The sequence below is a fragment of the Thunnus maccoyii genome, chromosome 22, assembly GCF_910596095.1.
Source record: "Thunnus maccoyii chromosome 22, fThuMac1.1, whole genome shotgun sequence".
NCBI classification, from domain to species: Eukaryota; Metazoa; Chordata; class Actinopteri; order Scombriformes; family Scombridae; genus Thunnus; species Thunnus maccoyii.
Window position 1 is genome coordinate 7,868,007 of NC_056554.1, and position 24,667 is coordinate 7,892,673.

The 24,667-nt window shown below is 40.6% G+C and overlaps 2 protein-coding genes across 11 annotated transcripts in view; one reads left to right on the plus strand and one right to left on the minus strand.

The window, feature by feature from the left end:
* LOC121889333 (meiosis 1 associated protein) overlaps window positions 1-24,667 on the plus strand; it is a 66,599-nt gene that overhangs the window by 41,600 nt on the left and 332 nt on the right. For 7 of the 10 annotated variants that reach the window (XM_042401209.1, XM_042401205.1, XM_042401207.1 and 4 more), the window contains one exon: window positions 483-2,960. In XM_042401209.1, the coding sequence (XP_042257143.1) occupies window positions 483-722 (240 nt within the window). In that variant the 3' untranslated portion in view covers window positions 723-2,960. Of the gene's footprint in view, window positions 1-482; window positions 8,325-19,377; window positions 20,573-20,688; window positions 20,833-24,667 lie in introns of those variants that run through there. The other 3 variants (XR_006093502.1, XM_042401201.1, XM_042401203.1) reach the window with 3 other exon arrangements.
* On the minus strand, window positions 1,006-24,667 carry dok1b (docking protein 1b). The gene is made up of 5 exons (XM_042401200.1): window positions 23,946-24,667; window positions 13,118-13,441; window positions 12,336-12,435; window positions 12,057-12,229; window positions 1,006-11,334 (listed from the first exon to the last, which is right to left on the minus strand). The coding sequence occupies exons 1-5, from the start codon at window positions 24,000-24,002 to the stop codon at window positions 9,985-9,987; spliced, it is 2,004 nt and encodes a 667-aa protein (XP_042257134.1). The 5' UTR covers window positions 24,003-24,667; the 3' UTR covers window positions 1,006-9,984.

The window sequence follows — 24,667 nt, forward strand, 5'->3', positions numbered from 1 at the left end:
TCATTCTTCCATGTTCTTTTGTTACATCAGTTGAGGCCTACAGTGACCTGAAAGTGTGTAGCTGTTGGCAGTGTGACTCATCAGGGTTGATAAGGCTGCTGACATGCAAATAGTTCAAAAACACAAAGAAAATGTTCATCTGCTCTGCTTTTGTTTCATCCTGTTCTTTGGCTCGCTCTGTTTAACCCTAAACTCTTAAAATAATCTTGCTGTATTTGCCCTGTTCATGTCCTCTTCCTCTTTTTTCTTCTATAATTCTTGATCTCTTTTTTTCCTCCTCCTTCAGAGCCTCCTCCTCTTCCTCTCTTTTATCATTTTTGCTTGTCTTACTGAGAAATAAAATTTCACAGCTCAGACTTCTCTTTTTTACTGCATTGTTGAGAGTTTTTATGTAGTTTCTTAAATTGTTTTAACTTTAGCATTTAATAATTGATTATAAAACATGTATATACCCCGGATTTTTAAATGTGTTTTTCATTCAGCAGCAAAACCAGAGTCGCCAACTGGGAATGAACAGCAAGGTCAGAGCCACTGTGGCTCCTCTGCCTTCCACCTCCTCCTCCTCCTCCTCCTCCTCCTGCTCTTCCTCCATGGGACCTCCTCCGGCTAAGGCTTCTCGTCCAGCTTTGACCCTCATGAGCAGCAGCAGTGGAAGCCGCCGGGCCACAGCCCCTACGCAGCAGGAGGAAGACGATGATGGTGACTCCATGGTAATACTGTAAGAAAGGATGGAGGGTGAGTGGAAGAAAGTGCGTAAAGAGAGCAATGCGGTGATGGGGAAGTGATGAAGAGGGAGAGGTGGTGCAGTACGTACCTAACTAGTCATTTTACACACTCACGCACGCACACTTTACAGTCACACAGCGTGCTGAATGAGGCCTTCCATATCCTGACCTATCATTTCAAAAAGCCTTTCCAGTTACTATACAGTAAGACAGCACAGCTTAGTCAACACACACACACACACACACACACACATATAGCTAATTGGTCTCCATTGTCAAGTTTGTGAGTAATCAGACAGCTCATAAAACCTTTAAAGACTTTGTAAAGGTGGAAAAGACACACACTCCTTTGCGTGTAAACGTGCATGACACACACTTCTGTGGTAGACTCTGGGTAGTTACAGCCTCTTTTGATACTACTGTTCATCTCTGTTTTAGCAGTCCCACCACACAGTGTAACTGTAAGTTACATTTGAATTTAACAAGCCCCTGTGTGTGCATGTGTGTGAGAAAGGGAAGTTTCGACTCACCGCCATCTGCATCTTGCTGAGACAGCAGAACTTCAAAGAATGGCACACCATAAACAATGAAAAGATGAAAAGAATGGAAACAGCGGGACACTGGAGGCCTTAAAAAGTCAGAAAAGGAGGGAAGGAACGGAAAGTTCATTAGAAATTACCAAAAAAAAAAAAAAAAGGTGGGTGTTTGTGCGTGAGAAAAGGAGAGGAGGCTGTCGGATAAAAAGCATTGTGTGCATGTCACCGCACGCAAAGTTTAACTGAAAAAATCAAAAAAGCAGAAAAAAACAAGATGTAAAAATACAAATGTATACGAATAGTATATACTGACTAATAGACAAACACACATATGCACATTCCTTTTCCATTTTGCCCTTAAGCCCTGGTCTGAACACAGCTTCACTGTTTTAACGAGACAGAGAATAAAGCATCAGACAGAGGGGCCTCTCTGCTCTCCTTCACCCCCACAGCAAGGACTCTCTCTGGGGGTTGAAAGGCAGCGTGAAGGGGGGGGCGGTGGATGGAAGGAGAACAGAGATGAGAGGAAACTGATAAAAAACCTGAGAATGTTCTTAAAAAATTGTGAAATACGGCAACTTTTTCACAGTTTGTAAGAAAGGAGAAAATTTCCATTGTCTGTGTGTGTGAGTGTGTGATTGAGACAAGGGTCAATTAGAGTTCATGCATTTACATCACGGCTTGATTTCTGCACAATGTCAGGCTTTTCTCAAATTACATTCACTCACATTTAGTCATTGACTTATTGCTCATACGCACATATCTGTCAGTTACACACATCCATCGTCACTGTTATTAATTTTGCCTTCCTCACACATGCACACACTGTTACATAGGCTTAATCAGTCTCCCGCCATTCCACCCCCTTGTTGAACCTTATAACATTAGGGACTACCAGTGGCAAATGACTTCATGACGCTGTGATGTCACAGGACTTCCGCATTCAGGAATTACAACCACAACGATCCTTTTGTCTCTGAGGAGAAGTCAAGCGGACCTCCAAAACTTCCCACTGACATTTTACCCACTTCTCCCTCTCTCTCCGTCCTTTCCCTTTTCTCTCTCTGGCTCAGTACTTTCCTCTTATTGCTCAGTGGCTCAGAGAAGTTGAGTCAATGTGTGCGAATTTCATAAATTTGTTCAAATAGAACAACAGCAGCTTCTCTGTCCCCCAAAAAGGTCAAAGGGCTGAAGCCAAAGTTCCCCTGTGCGACACTGAACGCTATCAGCCACTCTCCTCAGTAAATGTCACAACTGTAAGAAATTCATGGGATGCGGCCACCAGTTAACAAAAGCGTGATTATTTGTGCAAACTCATTCAGAGTTGGATTTGACAGAAATCGTCTCGTTGGTCTGGAGGTGTTTCAGATTTTGTTTTCAGTTTTTGACAGATAGCAGATGTTCTTTTTTTAAGAAAGTTATTAGTTCATCATTTTTGTTTCTACAGCTTGTTATCATAGTGCTGACTCAGTCATGTTCCTGTTCAACTTTCGTGTTGTGTGCGTTGACTGTTTTTAATCTAATTTATTGTCTGAGCTACAAAGGAAATTGAAAAAGATTTATGTAAGTTAGTTGGTGATATTTCAGCCGATTCAGGATATTGTGAGTTTTACATATTTATATATATATATTTATTGACCTTCTGTCAGATTTGTAGTTCTGCTCATGAACTTTGGGTTAATAAATTGTCCTTAAGTTACATTTTGGTTGGATGATTTGTATGACAGCTATCTTAACCACATTTAACCTTTTAACACCCACTAATTCAGCCGCGAGACACTAAGATAATCACATCAAATAAAGGTCAAACATGTGCAGCTGTCCCACATTTCAATTCATTCAGTTATGTTGAATATTTCAGTTGCCTTTATCCAATTATGTTGAATGCTTTGGCCAACAGTGTCGATGAAATAAAGTGAAAATATCACTTTTGATGAGTCAATAATTAGCAGTTTTAGACCCAAAAAGAAAAATGCTGACCCAATTAGTTTTTTTTCTGGCACCAGGGCTGGAATAGCCTCTCATCTTATCTGGTCTCAAGTGAAACCTTAAAAATATGATTTCTTGCTATCCTCAAAGGAGTCTTAAAGTCTGACAGTGTAATAAATCTGAAAACTTTGTGTCCAAATCGATTGTGTTGCTCTAATTATCACAAATGTAGTATTTGTTTTAATTTAGGTGGGCCAATCCAAAAGGAGAAGGAGTCATAAATGACATTTAAGGATCTTTCAGTTATTCTTAGAACATTGAAAAAACTGTTTTTAATCCCATTTTTTTATATCAAAAGACAACAGAAGGATGAGTATGAGTGGTGAGTCTGGATTGCACACTCATGTTTAGGAGACAGTTTAGGAGACAGTTTGTCTCTGACTTTTAACGTTTTGATTCATCATTTCCTTCGGGTAGAGAAGTGAACTTTTATCGCACCATTTTGTCTCATTTTGCAGACATGTCAGTTCACGGACGATGGCATGAGTCCAAGTTTTTGTACATCGATTTCTTGGCTTCCTCTTTTATTGAAACGTCTATCATTTGCAACTTTTAAAATAAATATGCTTTTTTTTTAATTTTGACAACAAAAAAAGAACTTTTGTCTGGTTTGGCTAAAAGTATGATAATATTTCTTCTATGCCTCATCAGCCACTATATCTGACTCAGGATAATATTAGTGCTGTGACTTCCTGCTTTATTCTCAATGTTCCATTTCCTTCTTTGCTGCAATCTGCAGAACAGAAAAAAACCTCTTTCAGGCTCTCTATCTGTCTCAGAAACTCTAATACACTGTGTCTTTCCTGTAATTGTCTGTGTGTTCTGGCCACAGTGTCGACACAGCACTCTAACATACAAACAAAGCAGAAACACACACAAGAGACACAATTCATTTATAGGTTGCAAGCAGAGAATAATCGACTCTCACACTGACAGCGCTGAGTGAGAACAGAAAGAGGAAGTGCATCTTTAGTGAGGAGGAAGTGAGGAGGTGAAGTCAGGAGGCTACAGGGCCTGAACTGTAATCCCACTGACAGAAATCTGAAAGGTTTGTGCTCCTACGCAGGTCTCAAAAGTCTTGGAATTTGATTTGCTTATCTGCATGTCTACAAGATAAAATCACAAACATGAATCACACTAAAAACCAGCTCTAGTCACCAAATCTGGTCATTAGAGTGAGCTCTACAATGTATGGAAACGTGTACTTTTTGCATAATTATGGTTTGCTGTAGCAGGATCATAAGATCACTGAAACACTTTAAAACATCACTTTACAATTCCCTTTTAGACACATATTCTGCCGGGTTTTGCATACGCATCTCTTTTATTTACATGAGAAACTGTCATTTCCTTTAGATAGCACTGAGAGCTGAGTGAGTGAATGAAACTCTCTTTCAGAGACAAATGACTGAATGGATTGCCTACGCACAGCTAAAAATAGATCTTGGTGGTCTACTTTGTGAAAGATAGAGGAAACCGGACACTTTCATGTTTGTCTGAGGTCAAATGTGCAGAAAAGAAAATGGTGATATTTCAGTTATCTTAAAAACAAAATGAGGAAATACTGCAGCTGACAGGTGTGAATGTTACGCAAGATGAAGAACATAATGTCCACATTATCCTAAAATGATACTAAATGTTACAAATATCATGAATTTTTGATATTTCCTATTCTTTTAACACTTTAACAGTCCTTAGAGATGATTTATATTACATTAATGGGAACATTATTGCATTAAGAGACTTTTTACAGATTTCAGTATGTTACCTACATCACTGGGGAGTTTTTAGATGTCTTAGCTTGATCAGTTTGTTAGATAACACCCAACCCCAGACATCACCCACCCACTCTGCAGTTTCCCTTAGCTCAACAGAGCTTTAGCATCTTTCAGCTCATTGTTTTGGTTTTTCGGCCTGCAACTTTTACTTGGTGCAGTCTCATCGCTCTCATCGGCATCGTTTCCAGTCAAAGATCTCTGATAAACAGCAGACAAACAAAATTAGCAACTAGCTGATGAACACAGTGGAACATTTAGCAGCTAAAGAGTTGGTGGCGACCAAAACAGAACTGAAAGGAGAGTAAATATTGGATTCAGTGATTCAAAATGAATGCTTATCAATAAGAAACTGTTTGTTAACACATTCACCATATGAACTTAAAAAGGGAACAATAAGTCAATGTGTATACAGCTTGTTGCGCTGCCCCCATGTGGCCAAAAAATCAGTTAGTACAGCTTTAACAATTTAAAAATTTAAGTCTTAAAACTATGGGATAGTTTTTCCAGTAAAGACAGCCCAGCCTCCTATATAACACCTGTTGTTGTAAAGGCTAGTTTCAGTGCTTCTTGTTGATGAACTGAACCTGTTCTCTTTCCATAAGTCTGACATGACCTTTTAAAAAAAAAAAAGACAGGTAGGCCAAGTAAGGGGCCTTGAGGGGGAGAGGACAATTACACAACATGTAGAGAAAGAGGACAGGAAGCGCGCCACTGACAGGATATTAGTTGAACATTACACGCATGTGTGTGTGACACAGAGACGTGACGTGCAAAGACCTCAAACCGGCAGATAAAACTGTCTGGACAAATATAGCATCATGTGGCTAGAAACAACACACAAACACAAACACGCGACTACATAAACACGTCTTACCTTGAGCTCAAACCCTGAAATACATTTTTGATTAGAAAAAATATGTAAGGACATGTGAGTGTTAGTCATGCTAAAGCGAGTGTGTTCATCTGTACCGAACTAAAGGAGTCTCTTTGTCTCCTTTTTCAACATTTATCAGACTATTGTAATCTAGAGACTTTGGTGTCATGTGTTTGTGCCTTCTTACTGACTTGACATTTCTCTATAAAACTGAGAGATCTTGCAGAAGTTGATCTGAAACTATGAAGTGAGGTCTCTGATATGCTTTCGATATGAGGCGTCCAACCTTGAGCGCGCACACACACACGCATCATCACACAGGAATGTGCACTAGGTGATATGGTAGCAGAAGTGGAGTGTATTCTCACATTTTCACAGACTTAAGTCCCACCCTGATGAACCATACACCGAACCAACTTGACAGCAACAGGTCTGTTGGCACATTTTCTCACACATAGCCCTGCCTGTAGCTGTCACACACACACACACACACACACACACACACACATTCATCAGTGATCAGGCAGGCAGTTGAGCTGTTCTGCAGATGCATGAAAGGTCAAAGCAGATATGGAGAGAGATGTGAAGAAGGAAGGAGAGGAGGTGACAGAAAGCACAGAGGAACATTTTGAAACAGAACCAGTAAGAGTTGTCAAGACTATAACCAAATATGTTCTTCATAAGTTCTAATTACCCAGTATTTTATGCCAATAACTGGTTTTACTGGTGTTTAAGATGGAAAATGTTCTGAAACTACATTTAAATCATGATGAGACACAAAAAAATCTACACTGAGGGCCAGAGAAATCCTGTCAGTATCAGCATTATGATCTGTCAACCCACCACACCTACACTATTATACGCAGTATTTTTGCCTTTAAGGGGGCACTCCCCAAATTTTACGAATAAAGGTCAATTTATTAGGCATGAACAGCACTACTACTCGGCCCATGAGAGCCCTTGGCTTTTGCACTTGGAAATGACAAATTTATAACAAAAAACTTACAAACTGGTAGTGTGGAGTTTGAAATACTTATAAACAGGCAGAGAGGGTCTAACAAAAAGATGCCACTGGTTGCATTATGGGAAACGTAGGATCCAGCATCTCTGAAGCATGACCCATAATAGGGAACAGAAGTCAGGATATCTCTGCACCTGTTTCTTCGATTTTTTTCATTTTTTTTAAAATCTGACGCTTGACTCAAATTTTCCAATTTTTTCAAAGGGGAAATATTAAATCTCTGGAGAAACTCTTTAATATTTGTCTAATGTGGCCCAACAGACCAGTCTAGTCCCAATGGAAACTGGTCAACACTTAACTTTAAGTCCCCCTATTTAGCATTTGTAAGCTGTGAATAAACAGTTGATAAATTACTTTAGTGCACTATAATGTAGCTGTAAGCATATAGAGGTGTTTATTAAGTCTTCTTGAGTTATAATTGTTAACAAAAACCGTAAATTAATAAACACTTAAAAATGTCTTTATACACTGCTTATACAAGCAAAATAGGGGGACTGGGAGTAATGTGTTGCTACTTTTTTTTTTTGCTACGATGGTGAGCAAAAATGAGGTTAAAATGTCACTGAGCCGCTATAAAAAAGAAAGCATTAGTATTTATGTCCATGATTTATTATCTGACGGGTGACAAAACATATGATATAAAAAAGCACTACAGCCACCTGCTCAATCTGACCAATGCACAGTTAACACACTAATATGGTTTTCAACTCCGTATGGTGAATGTAATTTACATTTAAAAAACAATAATATCGCCCTGTGGTAAGTGTGGTAAATATAAGTAGCTGTGTTCCACATCAAAGTGAAACAACAGTCTCTAGATATAAAATGACACATTTTATGGTTAAAGTTCACAGAACTCACACTGAAGTCATATAAAATTAAACACAATAGCAGTCATTAAAAAAGCAGCCATTTGCAGTTCACTGTGGGCAAAGTCTTCCACCCACACACACTGCCTGTGAATGTGTAAACGGCTTGTTTTGGATATTCCAATGAGAAAGTATTGACCCATATAAACAAGCAAATGTTGAAGGCATGAAAACTGTACCATGTACCGATGCTGAGTGTGTGTGTGCCTCTTTTCCAATGAGTTCACCGAGAGTTTAATGAGAAAGACAGAGGTTTGTCGTCCTGTTTTTCTTCCCTCACTCTGTCTGAAAGAACAGAGGAGGGGAGAGGCAGAATTAGGAAATGTACTCTCAAAAATGTAATCCTGTTACTTTTGGAGGACTTCCCCGTCCAGAACGTAGTGCAGTGGCAGGTGGGGAAATAAAGAAAGAAAGGGAAAAAAAAGAGACGGATGAAGAGGGATGAAGGGGATAAAGAGCTGCAGCAGTGGAGGGAACAGTCTGTACCTGCCAACCAGACACAGACAGGTTTCATCCAGCCAGCATTCATCATGTCAGCATCTTTTTCTCCTTCTTTAAGTCCCTTTCTTCTCACTCTTTCGTCATCCTCTGCTCCGGATAAACACCCACATGTTCCCCTCCCTCTGCAGCATTCTTCAACATGTCAATTAGCTGTTTTTTCTTCTTCTATCTTCCTTTTTTCCATCTTGTACTCCTGCCCTCCTCTCACGGTATCTCTGCAGTTAAAATGCACAGCGTGTCGGACACAAACCAGCCCCCATTAACCGTCGCCACAGCAACCGAACAACAGAATCGATGCGGAGAGGGAGAGAGGAAAGGGAGAAAGACGAGAAGAAGAAAGAGAGCAAGAAAGAAAGTCGTTGTTTCGTTTTTTGAGGCTCAACTTTAACGGTGTGATTAAGTGGTTGGAAACGGACCGAAACAACAAAAACAGAGCGTGGCAGCGGGAGGGAAGTGGAGGATGAGGTCAGACCGTTTAACTGTCCCGTTTGGTCCAGAACAAAAAGTCTTTTTAACATGAATAACTGAGCGTGATTGGCTCCTGGCAGGACAAACACACCGAGGGGAAGTGGTGATGTAGCAATTAGAGTAGTTCTCTTGTTTACAGACCCACTATGGAGAAATATTTTAGGTTTCTTGAGTCATTTTTATTATTAGTTATATTTACAGACAGCACAGCTGTTTCTAACACACACACATACTGACACATTGAAAGGGATTAATTAGTTCCATATTTAGTTTGTCTGTACACACAACCATACAGGATTCAAATAATATTATCTTATAAAACTGTGACACTCTGTGCAGGAATGGCCGCATGACCACCCTATGACCCCTTCACATCTGGTAAAGTCCCACTTTTCATACTTCCTCCAAAACAGTAGCAATGATGTTTCTCCATTTTGAGGAGCCCAGGATGAAACCACCTCACATGTTAGTGTCCTGGGCTGAAAATATTGCAATTCTCACTGTTTTGGTGGCATTTAGCATGATTAATCAGTCCAGAAAACACAAAACAGAACGGAAAAGGCTCCACTCTTTTGGTTCTGCAGTGAAAATCCAGAACATAGTCCGAGCCTCAACCTGTCAAACAAAATCTGTCATATCGTCTCATATTGCAGTGAAACAGAAACGCAGCAGTACAAAAAACATGTTTCCCAGTCGCTTCATAAGCATGACATTTTATAAAAGAAGAGCCAAGCCGCTCTCTCAGCTTGTTAAAAGTGAAGCCTGTAGGCTGAGCTGCTTTTGGCAAATGCGTACACTTTCTGTGTGTGTGTGTGTATGTATTCAAGTGAAGTGGCTGGCTCCAACCACAATGTGGCTTGGTACACCAATTATGGGTTTGACCATGCAAACACTTTCACTCTCTTTTTCCTCAAACACACACACACACACACACGCACACACCCGCAGAGGGTGGCCCATGCCTACCCTTCAATAGTTGCACTCCATGTCTCAGAAAACGCAGGCAGTTCTCTCATGAGCTAATCCACTCCGAATGAATCTCAAATAATTATTCCAGTCCACAGATGGAAGGAATCTGAAATGAGAAATATGCTTGGTCCTTACAAAAACTGCATCAACCGAAAGTTCGTTTTTCTGCGACATCTTTTCTGCGTTAGCGTCTCTCCTCTTCTCAAAGAGGGGAGGAGCAGCAGCTCTGCAGTCCACAAAGACAAAGGAGGATGTCAAATGTCTCCTAAGTTGTCATAGATGATATCAGGTGATCTCAGCGGCGCCTGGCTGTACCACGAATTAGAAGATGTAGGTTTCTGTTTGGACACTTTGCTGTACAGCTCCCTCCCCGTGCTTCCTCCTCCTCCACCCCAAATGTTGTTGTTGTTGTTGTTCACATTACTGCCAGGTTTCCCAGGGGGCAACGGTACAGGCTCCTTCCGTGCAAAAGGGCTCCTGCCTGGCTTTGGGGCGGTGACTGGTTTGGGCCACCTTGGCGCTGGAGGCGCGCTACGGCTCGGGCCCTGCTGCGGAGGAGAATGTCTCTGGGATTCTGCCACCTCTTCCGGCCTCCTCTGGCTGTGAGGCTCCAAACGGGCCTCGTCGTAAAAAGTCATCCTTCCAGCAGTGCACGTGCTCGCACCTGCTTTGGCACAACCCTCCGGCTCATCGTATATGTGCTCCAGAGCTAGAGAGGGAGGTGACGACGCCCCTTCTGCTTGACCTCCCGGGGGTCGCCTGTTACTGTTCACCCCTCTCGCTCCCCCTCTTCCTCCCGCATTTCCAGCCCCGTTTAGACTCAGCGCGCTCGTTTTCTGGCTCAGCTCCAGGCTGATCTGGTCGTACAGGTGTGAATACAGGTCCGGTGGTTTCCTGTGGTTGCTGCCTCCGTGGTAAGGATCCCCTTGGGCGCCGCCTCCCGAGGTCTCGTCGCCCACCGGTCGGAGGCGTGGGGTGGGCACTGGGGGAGTGGATGGGTTGCTAGATTGGTTCTGGCCCTTGATGCTGTCCACCGGATCAGAGTAGAGGCTATCAGAGCTGTGCAGAGGCAGGCGGACTGAATCTGCAGGCTCAGAATAGAGACCTGCATGTTCATCAGGGGAAGAAAAACCTTTTGCTGCTGCCTGCCCTCTGGGAGACCGCGGAGGGGTGCTTCCTCCTCCCAAAACCCCCAACATGGCTGGCGGTTCTGGTAAACTCCTCCCTTTGATTCCCGATGCTGCTGCACCACCCCCTTGCCCCCTTCCTCCTGCTCCATCTCCGCCCTCTCTCTTCCCGAGCACGCCATCTGCAGAGCCCGGTTTGCTGCCGCCTGAGTCGCCATCCGCCTCCCGACTGCTGCAGCTGCTGCTGTCTCCGCTTCCCGCTGTCAAGCCACCAGCGTTGCGTAAGTGCTGCAGTGACGCCGGGCAGTCTGGGTCAAAGTTGATGGGACAGCTGAGGTGGCGTTCCTCAGCCTGCGCCTTTTGCGAATGGATGGCCTGGTCCACCAGCATGAAGATCTCGTTGCCTTGCTTGGTCTCGAAGGTGAAGTTACCGGGGCCCGAGTCGCAGCGCCGGCCCGCCTCGAACGAAAACATCACCTGGAGATGGAGACAGAGAGAAGAGAAGAAAGGGAGAAATGGAGCAAGGAGGAAGAAATGAAGGAAAGTTAAGAGTGTGAGCAAAGTGTGTCTGATCATATTAATACACATAAATACAAATATACATACAAATACACAGGAATCTGCAGAGAGTAATGGAAACTAGTCAAAGAAGTTCCTGCTCCAGTCAGCACTCAAAACTATTCTTGCTTCCTTTTTCCACTGAACTGTGCTTTTCAAGTTTTCTCAGAATATATTTTTTAATGCTTCATTTCTTTCACTTTCCACTTTTTTAAAAATCTTATACTTCCTCCCCCTGACTTCTTTCACAAATGACCTATTATTTCCACATAGGAATCAATAAAGTCACACTTTAGTGATGACCTGCCACATGCATAAATAAACATGTTCAGACAAAAAAAGGTCATCTGTCATTTTTAGATGCTTGTCTTGAGCTTTGAAGCATCAAAGTGGCAAAAAATAATCACAGACTCAATAGCAGAATATTCTCTGTGACGCTGACGTTCCAACCACATGGACGAACACTGCTGCTAAAATTATTATTCGCACTTCTGAGCTGAGTTGTGCTTATATTTAACAAACCACACATCGTCTGTCTGCCTACAAATGTCAGGTGTGTCAGAGATCGACCTTTTTTGATCCCTGAAGAGAAATGTTCTTTACTTATAAGCACAGGGCTTGTCCGTGCTTTATGCACCCACCCGGTCTCTCCCGTATCTCCTCAGCAGCTTGTAGGGCCAGACCAGAATGTTCCTCTTGGTCTTTGGCTCCTTACAGATCAAGACGTCGCTTTCGGCTTTTAGCCAGTAGTTGCCGGACAGGCCGCAGCGCTCTGACGCTTCAGTACGCTGAATGCTCACCCAGAACTCGTTCACTGCAGGGAGAAATAGAAGAAAATTTTGTTTTTGCTTTGATTAGCTTAAATTCTACTAATTATGAAGGATCTTTTGTGCTCCATTTTTTTTTATCTGTGTCCTGACCTTCCTCTCGGGAGTAGTAGATGAGGTTCTCAGACATCTGCAGGTCATGGGGTCCTCCATTAGAGTCTGCAGCACAACTGCTGCTGCTGCCGCCTCCTCCCTGTGCAACACACAGAGAGACAGAAAGACACACTGAAAGTCAGCCAACAGGATTTTTTAATTATTATTTAATTATGTTATTAATCTACACCCACATGCAGGAGTTTGGATTATGTGTTGTTGCTTTGTAGACAGAAAGAAAGAAAAGAGAAAAAGAGTACAGCGGATGGAGTCTTCCCCATGGAAACTCCCTCCGGCTTCCTCTCTGAAAAACTGTGTGATGTTCATGCTTTTGTGTGTGTGTGTGTGTGTGTGTGTGTGTGAGTGCACACAATAGAAACTGCGGCCTGTTTAGACACTCCTGGGGTATGTGGGAAAATTTTGGCAGACACAAACAAACTAGAAAACGAAGCTACGATCCCAGATGAAAACTAAATTTAAAGCAGCAGGTCTTCAGGCTCTTCTTTTTCCCCCATTTAAAAATATTTGTATGTTTTATTCACATTCATATACACACACAGTGAGAGCAAAGAATCATTTTGTAGATGGAATAAAAGGCACACAAATTCAAAACACACACAAAGAGGAAGCTTGCACCTTCAGAACTCACACATCCACCCTTGTCTTTACTTACTCACTGCAAACGCTATTTCCTGAAGAAAAACCCTGTAGCCGCTGGTCACACTGTTTTCTGACACACATACACATTTAGGAGCAGAGGAGGTGAAAAAGTGTAAAGATACCTGAAATGCAATGTCACACATGGTATCCATCCAGTCCTTGGCAGCGTTCTTCTCCGCAGCGAACACATGGGTCTTGTCGTTGGTTTCCACACAGAACGCTGCCATGTTTTCTTTGGGACAGCTCTCCGTCAGCGACGGCAGGATGGAAATGCATTCCGACAGGCGGATGATCTTCTTGTCCAGCTTCCTGGTTTTCTCGTTTGACCCGCTACCCGAACCTCCACCTGCCACGCCCCCTCCGCCCGATGGCGAGTCGAAGAACTCGAGACGGGCGATGCCGTTCTGGCTGGCGGGGTAGAGGACGAACCAGTTCTTCTTCCATTTCTGGTGGGTGGAAAAGAAGGGACAGTTATAGAGGAGGAAGGTTAAAGCTGCAATAAACAGTGTGTTGATATTAATAATGGAACAAATGAGAAATGTGAGAGACGTCGCTCGTAGTTATGAACCCACAGAGAAATACCACCGAACTCTGCAGCTCCCCTCAGCCCCACAGAGCGTTTTAGTGCTTTCAAGACATTGTTTTGGTTTTTTACGACCCACAACTTTTCTGTTTTGATTCAGTGAAAAAACTCTGAAAGCCCACTGTACACTACCTTCTAAGCACCAAAGAGCAGACAAAGTTAGTGGTTAGCTGATGAACATAGTGGAGCATTTAGCAGCTAATGAGCCAGATTCCTACAGAGTTGGTGGAGACCAAAACAAAGCTAAAGGGAGAGTGAATATCAGATTTGTCATTTGTCAGGTTGCTTTAAACATGAGTCTAAATGAATGTTAATGTTGCTTCATATCTGTTTGATTTGCTAAAATGTTCGTCATATCAATTACAGCTTGTTCCCACTGCCACTAAAAAAAAAATCAATTAATGCTGCTTTAATATGATTTTTTTATCTTTTGAGTTTCTTCAGTTCATGATCAAAAACAAGATTTTTAAAGGTTTCTATGAGATCGTATTATGTTAGTGTTACAAACGCCCCCAATTTCCCCCTAAGCTGCATCACCAAATGACAAATGAAACTGTGAAACAGTAGTCTATTTTTTTTTATGTATTTGTGTTTTGTGGTGTTAAAACAAGAAACAAACATTTTTGTTCCATTTGGTGCCATTTACTGTCAGAAACGGCTGCTGAAACTGAAAGTAGACAAAATGAGAGGCAAGACTGGAAATGGACGACAGGAAAAAAAAGAGGAGGTTGGAAAACAGAAACAGAAAATGTGATTCTTCTTTTTTTTTTCGCAACACACATCTGTCCTGTACACAGCTGTTTAGGGAGGATAAATCATTTGGATGCAGTTTGTTCAGAAAGCATTGGGGGAAAATGCAAAATGCAGAGTTGGCCACAAATAATCACAATCTGATGAAGACGAGAATTTTAACGCTTGAAGTCTAGAGATCTGAGTCAAAATGACATTTCCGGGTCTTTCTTTTACGTCTACTCTACTGACAGAAACGTTATGTAGGAGGCTTGTGGTGATAGACCTAATACAGTCTGACTCAGATCAGTTGCACACACTACTGTTTTCTCTGCATTCAATCAGCAGCAGCAGCGGACCACAGTTACAGCATTAGTCACTGCTGCTCTTAGAGAAAAGAACCATTTCCCCCAAAAATCAAAACCGGTACTGTCCCAGTTTTTATAGTTTGATCAAAGAAGTGAAAGTTTGGTGTGATAACCTTTATCACAACAAAACAAGGACATACTGTGTGCTCAAAACCAGGATAAACACAAAATAAGATAAACTTCACACTACATAACTAGTTTATGATGTTGAACGCATTCCAAAACTTATTTTGGATGTAGGAAGTCACTCCACCCTTAACTCAATCCGCATCCGCCAACATCTGTTTAAGTTACAAAGAAAAACACAGTGTTTTAGGTTGGATTTTTCTTTTAAATACTCATCTACTGTGTTGGAGTGGCCACACACACGTTCCTTAAGATTTTGTCAGTGAAATGAAATTAAGAAAAAAGAAGGTGACACTTAAAAAGTGCACCAGCTTCAGTTTACATGTTAACATTGCGGTCTTGAACGAGTCAAAGTGTGACATGGTTTAAATTAGGTAGCAGGTGCATCGTTTGTCCCTGAGGACAGTAGAGAGGAAGCAGCGGTTAACAATGATCTCTTCCACCTCAGACACAAACATGGACATGACACAATGCCGAACAATAAGACACACAGTTAGTGTGTGTAAGACTCCAGATGTTCAGCGCTAACAATGGACACGATGACACACTGCATGCGAGATTATGTGCACGGCTGAAATCACTCAAACACACACTTGTTTGGGAAGTCCCTGTCGTCCCTTGTGCCCTCTCTGGATATGTGTGTGTGTGTGTTTTGCTAGTCCACCCCACACTGTGCCTCATGGCAGCTACATTTCTCCACAGTGTGTGTCTATGTTTCCCCCTACGTTCACCGAGCGCGGCGGACGCTGCCTGATGGTCAGAGCTCAGCTTGTGACAAGAAGGTCAGTGATATGAAAATTCTGCAAGCAAAGGGGGAAAAACCAGCTAATGAAGAAGAATGAGACACACTAAAACCTACAGGTTTCCAGTGTGTTACGTCAGTTGTGGCCATTGTAAAAAAAAAAAACAGCAACCAGAGGCTGACAGATGTGATTTTTGAGGCCGCACCAATATCAATATTTGAAAGTTAGAGGTGCCCTTTAGTCATGCGTTAAGACATGTAAAATTACTCTGCTTTGAATAATAAATTGTCTCATACGGTTTTTCCACCAAAAAGTTGATTTAACTCATTAAAAATTCTTAAGTCCACTCTCATTGTATGTGTGCTGGAAGTTATAAAAGTTCATATCACACTTCTTTAAGTTGCTTATTGGACTGGGACTGGATTACAAAATATTTCACAAACTGTGCTCATACGTGCACATGTTCAAATTTGTTTCATCTTCTTTCAGCAGATGAATGTAAAAACAGCTTTCTGGTGTTTTATTGATACTTTTCTCCATCATCCTTCATTATTTTAACATTGAATTTTAACATTTCTCCCTGTTTTTTTGTTTCTACTGTAAAGCATTTGAATTGCTACAGTACGTAAATCAAGTTCAGTATTAAATACAACCTACGGCTATGGCTAAACATTTATGTAGCACAATTTCTTTTTGTCTATCTGCTAAGATATACATCAATACTGACATATCTGTGAGTCTGTATTGGCCAATTCTATCATCCTGCTGACTCACTAATCATTGGTTCTGGTACCAGATGAGCTTTTACACCTCGTCAGCTTATGTCGCTATCATTTACAGTATGAAAATAAGTGACATGTTAAGAGTCAGTCTAAAAGTGTAATTGCAGTATTTGCATGATGGAACTGATACACCTGTAGCCACAGGGTCTATATGCTGCACAGCCATACGGTATATTTAGCTCTCAATGCTATTTATTAAAAAGCACGAACCACATGTGGCTCAGCTGCAATATAAGTGACACAATTTGAAACTATTGATAGAACAAAAACGGAGGTACATTCATGCATGAAAGCTATCTTCATCTTTTTCTATATAACACATACACACACGCAAGGTTTCAAAAGTCGACACAACCTGTTAAAATTAACTGCCAGAAAGGACAGGAAGTGTGTGGGATTGTCATTACCCAGGATTCTCTTCGCTTCCTTCTTTTGACTCCAGGTGTGTCTCAGTATGTGTATATGTGTGTGTGTATACATGTATATGTGCCTGCATTTGTTTCCGTTGTTTTTATTATTCCCTCGGTGCATTTTGGACCATCTGTAACTGTGCACAAACAGATTCTGTTAGTCAATACATGGGGTGTGAAACAGTAACCTCTGCTGCAGCGTGGTCCACACACACACACACGTGTGTGTATGTGCATGTGAAACAGCTGCTCCATATAAGGCAACAGACCGTTATCAGCTACTAATACACTGAGTGGAAATTATGCAAAAGGGTTCATGAAAGAGAAAGAGAGAGACTTCCTCACTGATGTCCTGCTGGTTCAAGGGACCACGTTAACGACACGTCAAACGCTCGTGTGTGTGTTTGTGCCTTTCACTGCCGAAACGTCACGCGGCCTTCACTGTCACTGTCATGTTATCTGTCACATTTTATTGTTATGCTTCGAAAAAGGCACAAAGATCAACACTGTTTTACATCAATTATTGACGCTTTCAGATTTTCCTTCTCACTATACTCTCTTTGTCACTGACTTCATGGTTTTTCTACATCAACAAGTTTTTCAGAACATTATTATATCAGAACTTGCATTTGCACTTCTAGCTGTTCAGAACTGTGCCGAGGCATTCAGCAGCAGTTTTGTTTTTCTTTTAAAATCCTTTTGAATACCACAAAGAAAATCTCAACTCTGTCTTCAAAGCAGTTTTCCACCTGTCAGTCGTTTAATTCATTTGTTTATGAATATACATCAGTTTCATTTTCAATGCATTTACTGATGTATCATTTTTAGATATACTGCATTGAATATTATTAAATTGTTGTAGAATTCACTTTGGGTTTCACGCATATGCCCACAAACACATTTGGCTGCAATAACTATACTTCACAGTGGATTTGTTTCTCAATCATGTCCTACAAATAGCAACACATGACAGCATATTGAAAGGACATTTATGATTCAGTGTGACTTCAGGCTGCTGTGGGGATTTTAGTCACTTCAGATCAGTTTTGATATTCTGCAAGCTGTCAAACGTGTCGTTAAGCAGCGGGACAGCGGTCATTTCTGCATAAAAGACTTGTGTGGAGTCGTCTATCATTATAGTCATTATGTCATTATTAATCGGGAAGATCGCTTTCTAGAAACTGAGAATTTTCCTCTTTAACTCCAAGCTTTCATTGCTTAAAAACACAGGATCCTCTCAATCTGTCATGAAGCTATTTAACTAAACCACTCGACCGTGTTCCCGCTGGCCACAGACAGACCTCAATGACACAAGCAGGAACAGAGAGTGTGTGTGTGTGTGTGTGTGTGTGTGTGTGTGTGTGTGTGTGTGTGTGTGCACTGTATGTTTAACAGAGTACAACTGTGTCTGCTCTTGTTAATGTTTGTTAAAGGAAGGGAGAAGGAAAACAGGAAAGCTGCATGACTGTGTGTTAGTATGTGTCATACATGTGTGTGCGTGTGCATGTGTGTGTGTAAGAGACCACAACTCGGTTGCCCTAATCTCAACCCTCCGTTGTGTCAACAAAATACAGCTCTGGAGAATATTTATTTTAAGAGCTGTAGAAAAAAGTCCTGAGAAAATACTGTACTCCTGAGTACAATGATGAGCTTTGGGGTTTTGTTTTTTTTGACTGCTTAACATTTTCATAAAAAAAAAAACACTGAGCCCATGTCGTGCGTCCTCACACAAATGGCTATTTGTGGAACTGTGAAAGATTTCAAGGGAGATAGTGATGCCTGCAAGCATGCTCAGATGAGTCAGGTGCAAAAAGCATGCGGCCAATGCAAAGACTGGTGAGGAGAGAGAGGATCCACGTCCAACGCAGCGAGCAGTGATAACATGACAACCTGAACCTCAGAGCCGTGTAACTGTAATTCAGCTCAGTTCACACAGCAGGTGTCCAATGTCACCTGCAGGCTGAAGCTATAGGTTTTTAGTTTAAAGGACTGGTTCACCCAAATCACTAAACTAACTAAAATTCATTAGACTATAGTAGGGCTGCAACTAACGATTATTCTTATCATCAACTGATCTGGTCAATCAATTCATCAATTAACCATTTGGTCAATAAAACATTAGAAAATGGTGAAAAAGACCCGTCAGAACATCCCTGAATCAAAGGTGATATCTTATTTGTCCTTATTTTAGACCAAACAACAGCCAAAAACCCCAAAATATTACATTTACATTGATGTAAGACCAAGAATAATAAATTCTCACATTTGAAAGCTTTGAACCAGCAGAAAAAAACAATTCTTCAATTATCAAAATAATTGTTGATTAATTTTCTGCCAATACATGAATCAACTAATCGTTGCAGCACTAGACTGTAGGCTACTATAACAAAGCGTTTACTGTACAATCGAATAAGAGCGCAGCCTCTCTGATGTCCTCATGTCAATAGTCACAATGCTACAGAATGAGCTGTTTGTGTGTCCAACACAAGTAAAAACCTGTAAAACAGCAAACATTCAACGTGTGCCTGATAAGATAGAGATCATGCATGTTTTTCTTTACTTTAGCCTTTGACCAACATTTACAAAGTATGTTTGTTTTGGTGTTTTTTGCTTCCTGCAGTTTGGTTTCTTTTCCCAACAGAATAAGAACTTGAATTCATAAGCAAAATGGGAACTGAGATCGATCAAAACTAAATGACACCCGACCCTGTTGAAACGTCGCAGCGTCTGCACACCGACTACAGTGAGAGGTGGACTCCGATATAAAAAGGTTTGTTAGTTGTGATATAAAGTCGGTCTTTATCTGTTTAAAATCAGCCTGGTCTCTAAAGACATGCTCATGATGGGATTGTTCTGTTCTGTTTTGGTTCAAGGATCCACAAATAGCCCTAAAGTCCAGTTTCCACTCTCTTTTCTTTCTCTTTTGCTCCTTTAACGTCACATCAGCAGCTGTGTCAGTGGAAGCTGTATCACAGTAAAGAAGCAGCTAAGCGAGTTAACAACTGTGTCCTGACCGACACTCATATATCATCCAGTTAAAGACTCATGGAGAAAATAATATGCCAAGTTACAGTAATTCATCATGAATTGCGTTGGGGGGGAAAGTCACTCAAATTTGGCTGAGATGAAAATACTACGTAGTAAATGACTGAATGAATGTTGATGTGACGGGAAATGATCCTTTATTAGTTGAAAATATTATAAATATTATATTGATATTGGAAACTATTACAATCCATATGACTAACTTCTGAAAAATAACATCACACTGATGATTTTTCACCACACGTTTAATCATTCTTTTCCACTTTGTGTCATCAAATCCTCAGATCATACCATTCTTCCTAAAAACACAGCTACTGCAGAGTATTACACACTTTTCTAGTGCTTCCTCGTAATTATTCTTCATACCAAAGATGATCTGGCGTTTGTTTTCTGAGAAAAATGATTAAGTGTCTGAGATCTTGCCTCAACTTGTGATGAAAGAATGAGAAAACAAATGAAAAGAGAACATCTGACAGGTCATAAACCCATTAATCCAGTCTGCAGTTATTTCTGTAGACGTGATTCATATAAATGTAGCCTCAGGATGTGTAATATCACTTTATCCTGACACACCCTGTCTGTTCAAGTGACGGCTAGCTGCTGGTTGAAGCTGTCTTCAGGCATGATGAAGGATCATCTACCGTGCTCACATCTGCAACGCTTCACTGTTAGTCGGGACGTTACAACAGCTGCCAACTTCAACATGAAAATAAAAGCTTGTTGTGGCTGCAGAGAGCAGCTGAAATCTACAAACTGCAGGTCCGAGCATCTTGAATGCAAATGTGTGACAGGTGAGCAGATGCATGTACAGACAGCTATCTACTCGCTAAACCATGCACACTATTAAAATTCTTATTATTGAAATCTAATGACGGTTCAACATATGTAAAAACTGTGATAACAACAGCAGGTTGAGGACTCGTCCATCAAGCACTATATATAACCACACTGACTGCGTATGTAAATTCAGACAGCTCAACATCCAGCTCACTGCGGATATTCGTCATGCTTTACCATTGTGCAGATGTGAATCTGATTGGCTGAGACAGAGGTATGTGTCATGCTTTGATGTTATGAATACCTTTGTAATGTGCAGCATGCGTCAAACAGCAGATTTATTTTTTTTTCTTCTCAGTGTTCTGCAGGAAGTTTTGAAATGTGTCCTGGATATGATTCAAGACTCAAGAGAGCTTTACTGTCAGTCCGCCAAAATACAAATATACTGTATGTATCAAATGTCATTCCTCTGGGGCTGATAGAGCTACATCTAAGATTTGACATTATCTTAAATATAGCACATTGCAGTTAAAAGTGAAAAACAGATGAATTTCTCCAGTGTTTTATTAAGCACAAGTCTGAATGAAAGAATAGTGAATATAATATTAAATATTTAAAATATTAAATTTACAGTAAAGTAAAGACCAAGAATAGCAACAAATTCTCACATTTGAGAGCTTTGAACCAGCAAACATTTGCCATTTTTTGCATGAAAAATTGCTCAAAAAATTATTTGATTATCAAAATAGTTAAATACTTTTCTGTCAGTCAAATAATCAACTAATTGTTGCAGCTCTAATTAATATATTATGTCCAATCCAAAGTGTAATTTAAGTGCAATGACCAACTACAGAGTGCAAATACAGAATAATACTTGAGGCTGCAGCTATCAGCTGTTTTTATTTTTGATAGAGCTAAAACAATTAACTGATTAGCCGATGGCAAATATGATCTGGTTCCAGCTCCTCACGTGTGAATATTCTCTGGTCTTCTTACTCCTCTATGATAGTAAAGTGAATATCTTTGGGTTTTTAACTGTTTGAAGATGTCACCTTTGCTTACATTTTATAGAGAAAAGAATTAATTTGTTAATTAAGGAAATAGTCGGTGAATCAAAAGTGAAACATCAAAAAGTTGAAATGAAACGACATGTGCTACGTAATCAAAACATGTCCGGTTCAAACCTGGCTTGAGAACGTCAAAAAAATACTAATAAACTTAACTAAACAAATTTTATAAAAAAAATATATAATCTTTTTTTTTTCATAATTATTTAGATCTTGTGCTGGTACAAATGTTTATTTTGTCTGAACAACAGTTAAGGAGGCTGGCATCTATTAAATCATTGATGAATCATTTCAGCACTAATAGAGACAGTGTAATAACTTAGTTTAAAGTAGGACTGAGCAATATATCGATATTATATCTATATTGGGATATGAGACTAGATATTGTCTTAGATATTATGATATTGCGATATGGCGTAAGTGTTTTAAAGGCTGCATCACAGATGTCGTTTTCTGAACTCTATTTTTTGCTTTTACTCACTTATTCATTATATCCACATTACTGATCATTACTTATCAAAAAGCTCACTGTGTAAATATTTTGTGAAAGCAACAATAGTCAACCCTACGATATTGTCTCAATATCAATATTTTATTTTGTCCGTATCGCCCAGCCCTAGTTTAAAAGTTGCAGATAGTATACGAGCAGAAGATACTAAGTACGTAAAAACGATGTAAAAGCTTATATGAAAGGTAGATGTAGATTGTATAAACTCTATAGTGGCCATTACTTCACACATCATAAAACAGCAGCCAAAAACAGAAACCATGGTCGGACGTTGCCAGTTCGCTCTTGAGTCACATTTTCCGATTATGCACGTGGGAACAAACCTATATGTGTGTGTGTGTGTGTGTGTGTGTGTGCCCACTGACAGCTCTAAGATTGCATAACTCTCCCAACAAACATCATACCAGTTTCAACACTTTCAGATCAGCCACCATTCAGCTTCCTGTTCTATTCTTTTCTGCTCTGCTGCTTTTTTATGCACTTCGGCGTGCTTTTGCTTTAGATAACGTTTTTTCTGAAAATGCAGGCATTTTTCTTGTTCGTTTCTTATATTGTATACAGTTTATAAAAGGCATTGAAAGTGTGTTTTGGGAGTATGAATATCTATTGTGGACTGGTGATTTCTGGGCAGGAAACAGGGCCAGAATGTTTTGTTGGTCCATGTCATATGACCAGAGAGAGACACACAGACACACAAAGACCCTCTTACAAATCTGAAAGAGTAGATGAGCTCTTATCAAGCGGCGCTCTGAGACTAAAGGCAAGGTTGCATGGAGGCCAAAGACTAACACACACAGGTGATATCACTGGGTTAACAGGATCTCCAGTCTTGCAGTTTTGTAAAAGAAACACAGATATGTAACTGGCAACATGTGCATGATGTTACATCCTCTTTACACATGGTGAGTGAGAACGCAACAGTGGCATGTTGCTTTAAACCGCTGTGTGCTCTGCTAAGATGAAGTGGAAATATGTCTACCACCTTTCTTAAGAAGAAAAAAAAAGGGTTTCTCCACTGTGTCAACTCTCTGTCAACTTTCCAGCTCTGCAGTTCTGGTACTGCAACCGTGGTAGTCTTTCTCTCATGCAGCTCTTGTTTGCTGTTTGCTTTGATCAAGTAATGGGTCACCAGCTCACACACACACACACACACACACACAAACAGAAACACAGCAGGTTTACCCTAAACCACCACATCAAAACAAGCCCAGCGCAGTGAAACTCTCCAGTAGCTTACTCCCTACACTGCATCTACAAGAAAGTTTGTCTTCGACGCAATATGTGCAATCTGTTTGTCCTGACATTTTTTAAAAAATGCTCCTTTTTTACAGTTTACAACTGTAATAAGGCCATTTAATTGTGAAAAGACATTTTAAAGTCTAAATGGGACAGTCATCTCCTTACATAAAAATATTCATAATATTGTACATATCAGAGTCATGAGGACGTGAAGCGCCTCTTTCTTTAGTAAACTGCCATTAACGGTTTATTTCACTCATATGGTGCAACTTAATCATTTAAATAACGTTCCTAGAAAGATTTTACATTGCGTTCGTACTTTTATGAAACAAATAACATCAACATTACATTTTTATAAAGACTCATAGAGTGTTTGTAGTGACTTTATCAACTCCATGCTGTACTGGTTTCTTGGTGTAACATTGTATCCCGTCATACTGTATATTACTGAGTTATTAGCTTAAAACTGTCATTTTCACGTGGTAGCATCCAACGGCGAGTATTAAGGGCTCACAACATCACATTTCTGTCAACGCAACAACCCAACAAACAAGAGTTTTCTCTTAGACTCACCTTTCCAAACTTCTGATGCTGCACATAGAGCTGTCCCTCTTTAACGTGGGTGTCCATGCCCCCCGACCTCCAGGGGTCCCAGAAAAAAAGAGCGAGATGTGACTGGTAACTTGACAGAAGGAAAATCAACTTTTTTGAAGGGGTCTATTTTTCTTCTATGCTCCCTAACAACTTCCCCCTTCTCTCACTTCCGCTCCCCGGCTGTCACAGCGCGTGTATCGTAACGCTCGTGCGCAGTTAAAGGTGTCATGGTGCAAATTAAAAAGGTCCAAACAGTCGCTGGGTGGTCCAGACGAAGTTTAATAATCTCCAAATGTTGTCTGTAGGTCGCCCGGCTGTCGCCTGTCCTCCTGCAGGGCTGGACCAATGAAAAGCCAACCTTAATAGATAATTCAAGCTTCCGGTTACAACCTTCACAATAAAAGCCTAATTGATAATCATCGACCTCCATGTTTTTCTCACTTCCTGAATATGATGTTATTTTGTGTTTGAATTATTTTGTGGTGACTTGATGAATTTTATTTAATAATATACACTATTTAAAGCTGCAGTGTGTAGAACTTAGTGACTTCTAGCAGGAATGGAATATTATATTCATAAGTATTTTTTAAGTAGTGTAAAATCCCCTGATAATAAGAACCGTTGTGTTTTCGTTACCAATTAGCTGTGATGACCTCTGGTGTCATCTTTGTTTGGCCTTGTGATTTACCTGTCTGCTCTGT

Excerpts from the sequence above, each read along its gene's own strand:
- dok1b (XM_042401200.1), bottom strand. The coding sequence starts at position 24,002 with ATGGACACCCACGTTAAAGAGGGACAGCTCTATGTGCAGCATCAGAAG. Across the intron at positions 13,442-23,945 it reads AGCATCAGAAGTTTGGAAAG|AAATGGAAGAAGAACTGGTT; the intron begins GTGAGTCTAAGA and ends TCCACCCACCAG. Across the intron at positions 12,436-13,117 it reads TGTGTGACATTGCATTTCAG|GGAGGAGGCGGCAGCAGCAG; the intron begins GTATCTTTACAC and ends TGTGTTGCACAG.